General features: G+C 36.7%; 1 protein-coding gene across 2 annotated transcripts in view; it reads right to left on the bottom strand.

Moving 5' to 3' along the window:
- Positions 1 to 14,745, bottom strand: part of LOC150097440 (metal cation symporter ZIP14-like) — a 219,265-nt gene that overhangs the window by 121,877 nt on the left and 82,643 nt on the right. For both annotated transcript variants that reach the window (XM_090406877.1, XM_090406876.1), the window contains exon 4: positions 12,564 to 12,689. In XM_090406877.1, the coding sequence (XP_090263003.1) occupies positions 12,564 to 12,689 (126 nt within the window). The remainder of the gene's footprint in view (positions 1 to 12,563; positions 12,690 to 14,745) is intronic.

Here is a 14,745-nt window from a genome sequence, read left to right as displayed (position 1 = left end):
TAAAAGAATTAGGTCTGGGATCTTTAGTCTATTGAGAGCTGTATCAGGCATATGGGTTTCCTTGAGAGCCAAGACGTCAATTGGTGTCTAATGATATCTCATGACTTAAATCCAGTTAGAGCTCAGACCTATGATTGTAGTACTACTACTAACAATATTTCATGTGGCAGTGAGTTTAAAGCCATCTGGTGTGAGATGGATCTAACAAGATCAATTACATAGGGGGATGTTGTTACACACCTAGTGGATCAGTTGCTAGGGATGAAAAAATGCATCACCAAATAGAAAAGATGAGCACGAAAAGAGTAATCATAATGGGAGACTTTAATTATCCAAATATTGATTGGGTAGCAGTAGAATCTCATGAGAAGAATGAAAATACATTTATTGAGCTGATGTGGGACAACTTCCTCAAGCAGCATGTGAGAGAAGGAACTTGAGGGCAAAGAGTGTTAGATTTGATTATAGTGTGAGAGGGCATTTCAGTTAAAGATGTAACTATTCTGCCTCCAGTTGGTGACAGTGATCATGCGGCACTCACTTGGGAAGTGACTAAGTTTATGAAAGTTCCATTCAGAAAAGGTTACATGCTTAACTACAAAGCAGGAAATTATGACCAACTGAGGGGTACACCGAGTTCAGTGAAATGGGATCGGTTGCTGGATGGAAAGAATATCAACAGTGCATGGGAAACATTTAAACAATACTTAAATGATGCGATATCAGAATGTGTCCTGAGAATTCGAAGAATAAATAAGGTAGGAGTAAAATGTATATGTAATCTTATTAAGCAAGAGATTTGTAAGAAAAGGATGATGTGGAAGGAATACTGTGTGCATAGCAGGCTAGAATAGTTACAAATGATGTACAGAAAGCAAAGTCTGAGTATGAAAAGAAACTGGCTCTGCATGCTAAAGACAACCCACAAGAATTCTATTGATATGCTGCAAGTAAAAGAAAGAATGAATATGAAAGAATAACTCTGGACTTATCCAGATAGAGTGAGGATTACAGATGCAGAAGTGGTTGTTCAATTAATGAGTGCCCATTTTGTTAAAAGCTATCAACTTGGAGTATGCAACATTGGGCTGACTGTTACCACTTCACTAGATGAAGAAATGCAGGTGTATGAGGAGGAGGTATTAGAGCTGTTGCACAAATTGAATAAGAATTCAGCAATAGGGACTGATGGAATATCAGCACATGTGCTAAACAGGTGTTCAGCTGAATTGGTCATTCCTTTGACCATGATGTTTAGTATGAGTCTCAGAACAGGGAAGATTTTGCAGGAATGAAAAGAATGTGCATGGTAATTCCTCTGTACAAGGGTGGTACAAAGACCGATGTACTATCGACCAATTGGTATCTCAGAAGTAGTGGTGGAGATTTTGGAAAAATTGGTTAGGGCTCGCATTCCAAAATGGGTTGACAGTGAATCTCTACTTTACAATGAACAACATGGGTTTATTAAGGGAACGTCATGTTCTAGCAACTTGCTCACATTCTATAACAATGTCACCATTCAACTAGACAAGGGGAATGGATACATCATGATAATTTTGGATTTTGTTAAGGCTTTTGACAGAATACAGCATGATAGACACTTAAATAAATTTGAGAAAATGGGTTTGGGTTATAGAATATTAGCATGGATAAGAGGATGGCTGACTGACAGATATCAAAAAAGTGTTCTACAGGGGATGTGAGTCTGCATGATTTAAGGTAACAAGCAGTGTGCCACAAGGATCAGTGCTTGGTCCATTGTTATTCAATCTGCACGTTAATGATATTGGGAAGGATTTGCCAAGCGACATTCAGCTATCTGCTGATGATGCAAAGATAGGTAGGGTAACGAAAAGTACTGATATGCAGTACTTGCAGAATGATTTGAATAGGCTAGAATTGTGAGCATGGGAAAATGGATGTCAGTTCAATGTCAGTAAATGTAAATTCTTTCACTTAGGCATGATTAGATATCCAATGTCATACTTTATTGGTGCGATTATGCTAGAAGAAACTGATGAGGCTAGGAATCTTGGAGTGTTAGTAGATAGGAAGTTGAAGTTCAGGGGCATGTAGCAAAGATTGCAAATACAACTCAAAAGATAATTGCAATGCTGAAAAACATTTACCTGTAAAGATAAGGATGTCATTTTGCCTCTTTACAAGGCCTTGATAAGACCTCACTTGGACTATTGTGCACAGGTCTGGTCTCCTGGTTTCCGTTGATTCTGATATATTGGAAAGATCACAAAGGAGAGTTCTAAAAATGATATCAGGATTGTAATACAGATTATGAAGACAGATTGAGAATTTGTAAACTGCAGACACTAGCAAACAAGAGAAAGAGGGGGTGATATGATTGAGACTTACAAACTTCTAAAAGGGTCATATGGGATTTCAATTGATGGAGAGCAGAGAAAGGACAGGAGAGCATCCTTGGAAGCTGAAAATGAAGGCTGCTCAGAAGGGGGTGAGGGCTAGATTTTTCTCTCAGAGGGTGGTGCGTGATTGGAATGGATTGCCAATGGATGTTGTGAGTGCAAGCAGTGTGAATGAATTCAAGAATAAATATGATAGCTGGTGTGTAGTATGTGGCCTCCCTCGATGAGTCCCTGACTCCTTAGAGACTCTTAATAATAATAACATTTTAAAATTTATATAACAAATGATTTTTTGGAAATTTTCTCAGTATACAGCAGTTTTTTTCAAGAGAAATTTTTGCACAGCAGATTTATAAAATTTATTCTGCTGCTGAAAGATGTCTTTTTTTTTTTAAATCTAATTAATAGCATTAAATAAGTAATTTATAGGTTTTTAAGTAAAGCTTTTAAGAAGTTTTTACATAAAGCTTCTTTGTTTTAAGTGCATATTGTTGGTATGGTACCAATAAGTAGTAAAAAACAATTGTTGGAACGTCCTATCTAGTTGACTGTTCCAATTATGTTGGTTTGTTAAACTTATCTTTACCTCTTTAAATTCTGTTTTTATTCATTAGTTGTTAATTGATGCTCATCTGAATATAAAGAAATTTATATTATATTCAGATTAGTCTAAATAATATAGAGGAATCAATCATCAACTATACTTATATTATCACTTTATCTTCAGGCCGAGGTTATTAATAGCTTTTAAGGCTTCCGCATAGGTCTGATTAATTTTATGAGCGGTGCAATGAAAGAAAATCAGGCAAACACCAATTTTAACTCAACAAAAGAAAGCATTTAATGTGGCATAGTACAACATATACATTCAAGTATAACTATCTGCAAATGGTTATCAAATTAAACAATTACAAAAATTCATATTCAGATATTAATAACTTCTTAATTAGATGCGAGAATTATGATTAATGTTGACATTTCTTAATTCTTAAAGCATTAGTATTTCTTTCACATAGTTCTCTCTACCCAATTAGATGAATTAAATCATAAATGTATTAGTTCAGTTTAAAGTATTCAGAATAATTACAATCCATTAACTATTGAACATTCACTTTTCAGTTCTTTATGCTCAGCCAATCAAGTTGAGAATACTTCTTAAAAGTCTAACTTTCTTAATGTCACAATAACTAATCCTATGACAGGCAACACTATATTCTTTCTCAGTCAGCTAACACTTAATAGAACAACATAACACTTATTATTTCAAGGGGAAAGTACTTCAGCGCATCTAACATCTGACCATTAATTGACATAACACCATAGTCAAGGTCAAAATATATCCAAATTCGCATAAGCACATTTGAAATTCTTGTTGACTTTATTGCAGCACAATTCAAAAGAAATCTTCCACTATAATAACCGAATTATAGACACAGAAATGCACATCTTGATACACTTGATTTAAGTTATCTACTAATTCCTTATTTTCTTCTATGTATTCTTCAGTTCTGCACTATTCTTCCACTAATCATTTGGAATTTATCGTAGTATCAGAACTCCCATAGAAATAAATCAAAATGCCTATTAATTCCTGATCCTTCCTAGTCGATTTACGGCATATATAAATTCCCCCTCTGCCACTCATTACCGCACTCTATGCTCTCTCTATGGCTTCTCTCTATATCATACTTTCGTTTTCGAATTAACTCTGTTCTACTCTTTCCAACCAAAATCTGGCTCTGATCAGTTCAGCTCATAACAACTCGCTTCTCCCTTTGTATACAGTACTCATGCTTTAATCACGCGCTACCTAAAAATAACTCCGTTTCCTTGACAGTGACCAATCAAATCTCATTAGCAGAATTGCTTAAATTTACTTTCACTTTCATTTACAATAATAAAAAACATATATCACGATTCATTTAGGATATATTTACAAGTTATATATGGAATTTATACAGAATAAATAACTAAAAAAAATTATAATTATTATTTCAATAAAAATTAACAGTAAGTGTTTAATTTACAATTTACATAGGAGCAAACTTAGCTCAGGAAATACAATATATGTTAAATCATGAATGAAGTATTAATAAATCATGAAATTCTTCATTCACAATTTAACAAAGGCTTATTTTTCCTGTGAAAAATTTTTCTTTAAAGAAAAATTTTTCAGAGGAAAAGGAAAAAAAAGAAAAAAATTTTTCTTTAAAGAAAAATTTTTCACACTAGACTCATGAGCGGAGAAAATAGACTTCTTATCTCCTTTTCAAGATCTTAAATAATATCTAGTTTGAATAAAATCTAATTTATTACTACAGTCAGTATTTTTGTATCTCTCTACATTTTCACTTAGATTTATTCTGCTTTCATTACTGGGAGTAGTTTGTCTCTTATTTTTGTAGTATTGGGGTGTCTCATCAGAGCAGAGTCCCTCATTTCTGTCTCTAGCATTATGTCTTGATTGTCTTATGACTGGGTTTTTTATTCTAATGGTACTTCTTCTGTGATGTCATTCCCTGATAATTCCTTTTCCTTCCATATACATTCCCCAAAGAATCTTCTAAGTAGGATAGTCTGTCAGACTTGTCCTTTCCTTCCCTTGGTGACAGGGGTGGGATAGTAAAGACATCCTTGTTATGTGAACTGAATATGTGCGATTTTGTTCAGTGCAGTGTGTGTGTGTGTGTGTGATATTCATTGTAAAAGCTGAAGAATTTGTAAAAGGATAGCAAAACTGATGACCAATTGTGTAGCAAGAGTTTTGAAAGTGGGCTCCAGTTGGGGGAAGAGAATGAAGTACATGATAGTAGAACAGACAGTGGACTGGAAAATGTTAATATCAGTATTGATGTTGAATGTGCAGTGATGGAAGGTCAGGAGAATAAAGAGAATCTCAAAAAGGAAATAGCAAGCTCATGTGTATTCCTTCAGAGTACAACGTATGAAATTGAAAGATTACAGAGCTGTCAAGAGATTAGCACAGCTGAAAAGAGAACAAAGCAAGAGGTCTGAGGAAAGAAGCAAGTTCTTATGAATAAATAAGAGAAACAATAAGGAGAAAATTTTGTACAGAGGTCCTATGAAAGCATGATCAAACCTTTTCCCTAGTGTAAAAATTAATAACATTAGTGATACTGGCACTAATGACCTGAGAGGTAATAAGTATCATATGAGAAAGGGTGTGAAGGAATTAATCGAAGAAGTAAAAAAGAACAGTGAGAATGCAAAGATTGTAAGTCTCCTCCTGCAATAGAGAAGAGCACTGATAGCAACTGAATCAATCAATACACAGGTTGTACAAAAGAAATGTAGAGTTTGTGGACAAATGGTCTGAATTTGATGAAGAGAAAGATTTAAATAATGCTGATGGACTGCATTTAAATGAATTCAGAGTTAGGTGTCTAGAGATATCTTAGTTCACTGAGAGTTTAAAAGCACAAAGTCAGGAAAACTAAAGAAATCAGGGTGGATGTAGGCACCCTTGAAGCAAGTGAGTGCAAGAATGACCAAAATATGCAGAATCTAGTTTCTCAAAAAACAATATTGAATGAAGTAGTAGCCAATTGAGGATGCAAAGATGGGCAGGGTCTAAGGGGGGATGCAACACTTTCTATATACTAATGCCAGCCATATCAGGAAGATGAGGTATTTCAAGAGTTTTCAGCATTGGTTAGTGCAACCATGCCAAAGGTTACAGGGTCTTTAAGTGAGACTTGACTAACAGCAAATGATGTAGTTACAGAGATAGAATGTGAAGGATTTAGTATTTTGAGGGAGAATAAAGAAAACAGGATGGACAAAGAAGTGCTACTGATGATAACAGATTAATTGCAACCCAAAAGAGTAGGAGACAGGCAGTTCTTTTGAGACAATCTGGTGTCAGACTAATTCCATTCATCCATCTATTCATTAGATATCATCATTAGATGCTGTGTAGTGACTCAGTTCCTCAGTGATATGCCACACCAGTAATCACCAAGTGGTTCTGTTGTATGCTGCCAGGGAGGAGAAGGGGGGGGGGGTTTAAACTGCGGAGACATAGATCAGAAGGAAGAAAGATCACATGACAAAAAGGAAGGAAATGGAATTATACCCCTTCTGAGAGATAATTATAAGAAACATCATGTGATGGAGGGGACTCGGGGTAAGAATGTTGCATTCGGCAACAGAATCAGAAGAGCTACTCTTAACTAAGGTGACCAATAGCTTCCAACTGGGAGAGAGTAATCATGGGATCAAGACTTGGGAGGTTACAAAAGATGGAATTTTCAGTCAAGAAGAGGTATAAGTGTAATTACAAGTCGGGTGTCCTAAATGGTGTTCCCTAATGGGTTCAACCAGGTGGTCTTGGCCATTGGGCTGAAGATCTGAGGATGAGTGCTTCCCAAATTTGGGGAGGTTTCATGCACCCAAATTTTTTGAAGTTTGGAAAGTTTCTCAGGACTGTGGCAGACTTGAGGAATAGCCTCTCATTTTGTATTGCAGTGTTACAGAGTAGCCTTCTTCCAGCATATCCTGTGTTGGGTGTCCAAAGCATAGTCAGCAAGTCCTGAGTGGCTGTAATGTGGAACCAGATGTAGCCTTTGTGTTTAGAAATTCTGATATTGGCTCTCTTGCTTGTTTGGCCATAGTAGGACAGTTTGCAACTGCAAGGGACCTGGTAGATGCCCAGTAGGTCTAGGAAATGTGGCTGGTCTTTGGTGGAGAGGATAAAGGATGCCAATTTTTTTATGTGGTCTGCAAGGGGTAGTAAGGTTGTATTTCCTTACAATTTTTGTCAAATTTTTTGGATGTGCCTTGGATATATGGAATGGTGATAAAATTTTGAGTAATCTCTGCTGTGATGGGGAAGGGAAGGGGAGTTGCAGTCACGGGGTTAAATTACAGATTAATTTTGTCCTGTTATATATGATTTTTATAATCCATACTGTTGGTGTGTGTAGGGGGGGGGGGGAGGAATGACTGCTAGTGAATGTATCTACCTGTATGCATGGGTTTTCTGCAAACACAGGTAAACCTTACTTTGAGATTGCTCTACTTACCTTCCTATAGACCAGCATTTCCCAAACTATGTTACGCGAAACACCAGTGTTCTGCGGAACTCACTTTCACACATGAATAAATGTTCCATGAAAAAAATTATCAAAATTAATATGAGCCTGGAATGGTTTTAAATGCTGCAACAAGTTCAAACATATTTGAAAATCAGGTGCTCCTCACTTTGCGTGTGAATTGTGCTATTAGGGCCAGCGTGCGCTGGCCTTGACTCAGCCGCTAACTGACAGCCACCCACGGTTGTCAACACCTCCGAGCACGAGTGAACGGAGGTATCTATTCTAGGAAACGTGCAGTCACAAGCAAGGTCAATGCAATGCGATGCGGCCCAGCATGCCTGTAGTGTGCCCTGTCACATTTTTGCAATGCAATACAACCTGCAGCAGCGATAGTGTGCGATTAGCTTTACAGTGAATACGAGACCGATGATACACGACTCTAACCGAGGTGTTCCATTAAAATTTCAGGATTTTTGAAGTGTTCCGTCGTAGGAAAAGTTTGAGAAACCCTGTTATAGACTATGATCTCACTAATATACAGATCAGAACACTCCATAGGTTTTTTAAAAAGGTTCTCTCTTGGCCTGTGGAAGTCACAAACATACTAAAACCATATAACTCTAGACCCCACCCCCCCCAGATATACTGGCTACCAAAAATCACAAACAAAATGTGCCATTACGTCCCATTATGAAGGCATCGATTCATCCACATATAGAAATTAGCAAAACATTTATTTAGCCAAAGTGCTCACACGATATACTGACAGCACACTTTCACACATAAAAAAACTCAGCCCACTTTAAAGCCAGTATAGAAAAACCTCACAATCCAAAACACAAACATAATGGTCAGTTGTGATGTCTTTCTCTTTATTCACTATTGTCCCACTCAACGACACCTTAAACTTCATCAAAGCCATATTTCAGCCCTGTTTCAGTTCACCACGAACTCGGGCTATTTTTTTTTTGCTAAGGAAAATTCTACAAATAGATAGAGGGGACAGGCATGGGTTCTCCACCCTCTCCATCCCTTGCCAACTTCTTCATGGAGACTGTGGAAGAAAAAGCCTTAAACTCTTCCCCACATAAACCCACTGTCTTTCTATGCTATGTAGATGACGTATTCTCCATTTGGCCACATGGCCTAGATAGATATACTCAACATTTTCTTAACACATCTAAACAAACACCCCAGCATCCAGTTTTACATAGAAAAGGAAACAGCAACAGTCTCCCATTCCCAGACATTGATTACACACCAGTCTGATGGATCCCTGGCATTCTCCACATACAGAAAACCCACAAATATTCACCAGCAGTCACACCACCATCAACCCCATCCAACCATATGGATTATAAAAATCTTATATAACATAACATGACAAAATTAATCGGTTCTGACAGCAGAACTTGACCATATTCTCAATATCTTTTTTATTACTAAACTTGACCATATTCTCAACACTTTCTTAGCTAACAGCTATAATCTCCAAAAAAATATTAAAACCCTGTAACTGCAATCCCCCCTCCCCCTTCAGAGCAGAGATTACTCAAAATCTATCACCATTCCATATATCAAGGGCACATCTGAAAAATTAACAAAAATCCTAGGAAATACAACCTTACAACCACTTACAGACCATATAAAAAATTGGTATCCCTTATCCTCTCCACAAAAGACCAGTCACATTCCTTAGATCTACCAGTCCCTTGCAGTTGCAAACTGTCCTACTATGGCCAAACAAGCAAGAGAGCCAATACCAGAATTTTTGAACACAAGGACTATATCCATTTCCACCATTATAGACACTCAGAACTAGCTGACCATGCTTTGGACACCCAAACAGGATATGCTGGAAGAAGGCTACTCTGTAACACTGCAATACAAAATGAGAGGCTATTCCTCAAGTCTGCCACAGTCCTGAGAAACTTTCCAAACCTCAACAAAAATTTGAGGGCATGAGACTGTCCTAAATTTGGGAAGCACTCACCCTTAGATTTTTATCCCAATGCCAAGTCCACTTAATCGAGCCCACTGGGGGGGGTTCCATTCAGGACTCTAGGCCGACTTTGATTGCCTTTCTTTAGCCTTATTTGCCCAGTGTTAGTGTCTGAGTGCACATATCATTGTTTTTGCGATCATGTAAGATTACTGAAATATAGGAAAGTATTAATTAAAGTTATTATAATCAATATTTTGGTATACCTTATTTCCTGAAAAATAATATGAGTAGCTCATGTATAAACCTATCTACCAGAATTAGAAGTCATGTGTTTATGACAAACTTAGGAGAAAGTGAAGTCTGAAACAGTGCCATGACATAAAAACTTGCAAGGGAAGGATGTTAAAAATAAATGGGGGGATAGTCAAAGGGTATCTGAAAGAAACAATATCTGACTGTATACTCAAGGTCAGGAGAATTAATCATATAGGAATTAGATGAATGAGTAATAAATATCATTAAGCAAGAGCTACAACCAAAGAAAATGTGGAGAATATATAAGGAGAAAGGTATGATGAGGAAGGCAAAATCAGATAATGAGAAGAAATTAGCTGAGCAAGCCAAAAGAATGACTAGGGAAGGATAACATTAATAAGTGCTGATGATAGTGAGGCAACAATAGTAGAGAAAATTGTTCAGTTCTGAGTGACTGCTTTTCAAGGATATATTACCCGAGAGAGTATATTGCTGTGATAGGTGTGACGGAGACCAATGGAGTTGATGAACTGAAGATACTTAGGATATTGAAGAATCTCAATGTAAATACTGCAGATATTGGAATCTCAATGTAATTGCATTTTACAAGACTCTGTAAGCGAATTAAACAGCCTAGTCAGAGTCTTTGCCTCTGACTAGGCTGTTTAATTTAAGTCTCAGCTCTAGCAAAGCCCCAAGAAAGTGGGAGGACAAAATAATTCCTCTGCATACAGAAGGATCTAAGTCTGTGATAGCAAATTGCAGACCAATCAGCAGCTCAGGAGTGGTGGTAAAGTTGATCAAAGAAGGAATTCATGAATGGGTGGATAAGAATATCATACTCTATGAAGGGGCAGCATGGCTTTGCAAAAGATTGGTCATGCTTAATAGTAATTTACTAACCTTGTATAATAGAGTGACAGCTAAATTGGATAAAGGGAATGGCTACACAATGATACTGCCAAATTTTATTATTATTATTTGACACCTCCAAGGAGTCCAAAGACTTATCAAGGGAGGGCACCTACTCTACAACTCTCCGTCTCCGCCACTCAACCTCATCCACCCGTCATCACCAACTGCATCATCTATGCCAATCTGCTGTCCACCACCACCACCACCACTAGTATTTTCACAGACAATCACAAACATCCATGCCCACAGCAGGATTCGAACCTGTAACTTTTTGGCTGAAGAGCAGATACGCTAACTATTCAGCCAACCAGGTCGCCATTTTATAAGTGTTTGACAGAATACCACATGGAATTCTCTTATGTAAATCAGAACCAATGGGGGAAAGATATGAAACAGGTGATTATAACAAGAATGGCTCATGGATAGATATCAAAAGTTGCATATGGAGGAGCAAAATCCAGGAGAAAACAGGTGACTGGTGGTGTGCTGCAAGGCTCTGTGCATATACATAAATGATATAGTTTGAAGGGAAATAATCAGTTCTTTGCAGTGCAAAATTGGACAGGCTAAAGTTAACCACCTTACCGGCCATTATGGATCAAATACGCATCGTCATACGCTTCGTATCCATTATATATTTCAATGTAATATCAATGGTATTACAATTTTAATATGCACTTCACATCCATGATAACCTTGACGTCTATAGACGTCTTGGCTGGTAGCGTGGTTAATCAAGGCTATATGGAGAATTTGCAGGATTTAAATAGCATATCAGTTTAACAGGGATAAATGTAAAGTTATGAATGTTGAGACAAACAGAATATAAGCTATGTACCTCACTGATGGAACTGCACTCTAGTAACTGATGAAACTAATGATGTGGGGAGGAGGGGGGGGGGTAGAGAGTTGGAATTCAGAATGCATATTGCTAAGGTAGCCAGATTAGCTCATAGGATTACTTGGTTATTGAATAACACACTAAAGCAGAGATAAGGAATTTTATAAGCCTTTGATATGGCCATATCTATATTTCTGCTTGCAGGTCTGGTCACCTGGGTTTCTGGGGGTAGAGAGTTGGAGTTCAGAATGCATATTGCTAAGGTAGCCAGATTAGCTCATAGGATTACTTGGTTGTTGAATAACACACTAAAGCAGAGATAAGGAATTTTATAAGCCTTTGATATGGCCACATCTATATTTCTGCTTGCAGGTCTGGTCACCTGGGTTTCTTAGGAATGAGGAAGTAGCAGAGCGGATCCAGAGACAAGTGACCAAGTTGGTAAGTAGAAGTAGAAAACTCTCTATGAAGAGGATTGAGAGTTTGTGGGTTGAAAAAGTTCGCTGACAGACAAAAAAAAGAGAGAATATGATAGAAACATTTAAGTTACTTGAAGGGTTTGATGAGGCTGGTGTAGGAAAAATGTTTTAGCACTTGGTTAGAAAGGACAGAACAAGAAGTCATCCCTGGAAGTTAAGAGTAAGAGTATGGTTAGTAAGGATATGAAGCCTAGATTTTTATGCATGGAGAGTGGTGAATGTATGGAATGGGTTGCCAGTCAGGTGTGTTCTTTGTATGTTAATGAATTTAAGGAGAGGTATAAAAGATACTATGTGGATAGTTTAAGTCTCTCAAGATGAATCTTTGGAATCCAATCCATATCACTGGAATCCAATAATAATAATTCCTTAAATGTATCATCAGTCAAATCATCACGTGTATCCCAATGGACATATATGAATCTAAATTCTAGTCTGTGATGTATAAATAATCCACAGGATGACCTACATAGGTAATACTAACTCCATATATTGATAAATATTAAAACTTCATTAGTCAGGTATTTTAACTACTGAGATTTTTATGAATGCAAGTTCATATAACATTTCAGAAGAAACTGCTAATTAAATTTTCATATGACATAAATGCAATAACAGCAAAGATTTTCAGTTATATAAATAATCTACTTGAGCTTAAGATAAGGGAAAAAAACAGATAATAGCTACCTTTTTGATGTTTATTATTATTTTCATGACATGCTCACTGAGAAAGAACAAGTAGATACCTCCAAAAATAATAAGAGATTTCCACAGATAACGATGCTCTGCATCTTGGCCAATCAACTGAAATGTCTGTGTCAAAATACAATTTAAAAATATATTCAAGGACTAAATAGAACTATTTCATAGATTAACAATACACACTGTAAATGTATCAAGTTTTTCAAATCCCAGACACTTTGGACCTGGATTCCTCATAGGAAAATAATTAGAAAGGAGAAGTTATGGCATAAGAAAATAAGATATTCTTAAATATATTCAAAAACACTTTTAAAATAATATTAAAAAAATAAAAGTAACATATAACAAAATTGTATAATTAACTACATTAAATCCAGGTGATTTTATGCAGCATTACTGAATGCAGTGTTACCACTTGTTCAACAGACTGTTGAACAAATGGTAAGACAATCTTTCTAAAGGGAGTAACAAGTACTGACACCATATCTGGGACTGCTCATCTAGCCTGGAATCCTTTGTAATCATCTAAACAAATGGAAATAGTGGTATACTGCCTTATCAATACATGCTTATACCAAAATCTAAAATCAAGTTCAACTGTGATATCTATAGAAAACAGTGAATGTTATTTATGTGCGAGTCTCATCACCTTGGGAGCCAGATGCTCAGCTTCTTAAAAATTCTAAATATGAAGTAATATCCACAATGCAAGACTTATTATGTTGGTATGCTGAATTGCTTCACTTAAAGGAGCTCTTACCTATACAGTTACAGTAAATCAAAAGTAGAAAAAATTATCCATCCCAGGCCAAACAGCAACAGGAAATATGTGAGAGCAGCAGTTTCCCCTACCCTATATGTGAGAAGTCCCTCAACATATTGCAACAATCCTCTAGAGATATCATCAAAGTGACATATAAACTCATCAATCTAATATGACTGCCTACTACTTGGTTGGCAGAGTAGTGAAGCAATCAAGGTTTGGGTTGGCAAGAAGAATATTGTCAATAGTGAGAAAGACAGTGATATGGTCTTGCTTTCTGGAAATGAGACAGGACTATGTTTTGGTGGTATTAAAATTTGCCAGGTTATCTTCACATCATTTGAGAATGGAAAGGAAATCAGTGTTTAAAAGATTGGATAAAGAGATCTTGAAGCATGAACACTACAAGGTTTTGAAAATGTAAAAGAGGAGTGCAGAGTACTCTCATCAGCAAAGCTATAAATAGGATTGGATGTAAGAGAGAGAGAGAGAGAAGATTGTTAATATATATATATATATATATATATATATATATATATATAATGGGGAGGCTCTGAATGCAGATGGTACTCAAGTGTTGGAAGCTAATGAGATTGTTCAGTTAATGAGTGCTGCTATGCTCTGATATATCAACATGGTGCACAGTGCTACTGCTACATTGGATGAAGAGTGAGAGGTCCATGAAAATGAGGTTGAAGAGTTGTTGTATAAACTGGATAAGAATTTGTATATAGGGACAGATGGAATATCAGCCCATTTGCTAAAGGAATGTGCAGCCGAATTGGCTACACATTTGACATGTTTGTATAACTTGAGTCTCAGCTCATGAATGATACCACAGGAACAGAAGGAATGCATGATAGTACCATTGTACAAGGGTGGTGCAGAAACTGATGTGTCTAACTACTAACCTATCAGTATCTCTGGTGTGGTAGGGAAGATTTTAAAGAATTTGGTAAGAATTCGCATATAGAAATGAGCAGACACACACGCTATACTCTGCAAGGAACAGCATGGGTTTACTAAAGGAAAGTCATGTTTTAGCAATTTGTTCATATGTTATACCAATGTTATGGCCAAGTTGGATAAGGGGAATGGGTACACTATGATAATGTTGGATTTTTCTAAGGAATTTGATAGGTTACCACAGAAAGACTGTTGCATAAACTAGAGAATATGGGATAATATAAACTCTTGACTTGGTTCAGAGGATGGTTGACAGACAGATATCAAAAAGTGGTATATGGAGGGTGTGAATCTGCCAGATTTAAGGTGATCAATGGTGTACCTCAGAATTCAGTCCTTGGGTCATTATTGTTCAATCTGTACATTAATGACATCAGGCAAGGTCAAAAATTGGATATCCAATTGTTTGCCGATGATGCGAAGTTAAGCAGGGGATCA

Source organism: Typopeltis vanoorti, chromosome 17 (genome assembly GCF_054136105.1).
Source record: "Typopeltis vanoorti isolate ZY-2024b chromosome 17, IOZ_Tvanoo_1.0, whole genome shotgun sequence".
Classification (NCBI taxonomy): Eukaryota; Metazoa; Arthropoda; class Arachnida; order Uropygi; family Thelyphonidae; genus Typopeltis; species Typopeltis vanoorti.
The sequence above is the reverse complement of the archived record's forward strand: the minus strand, read 5'-3'. Positions and strand labels throughout refer to the sequence as shown.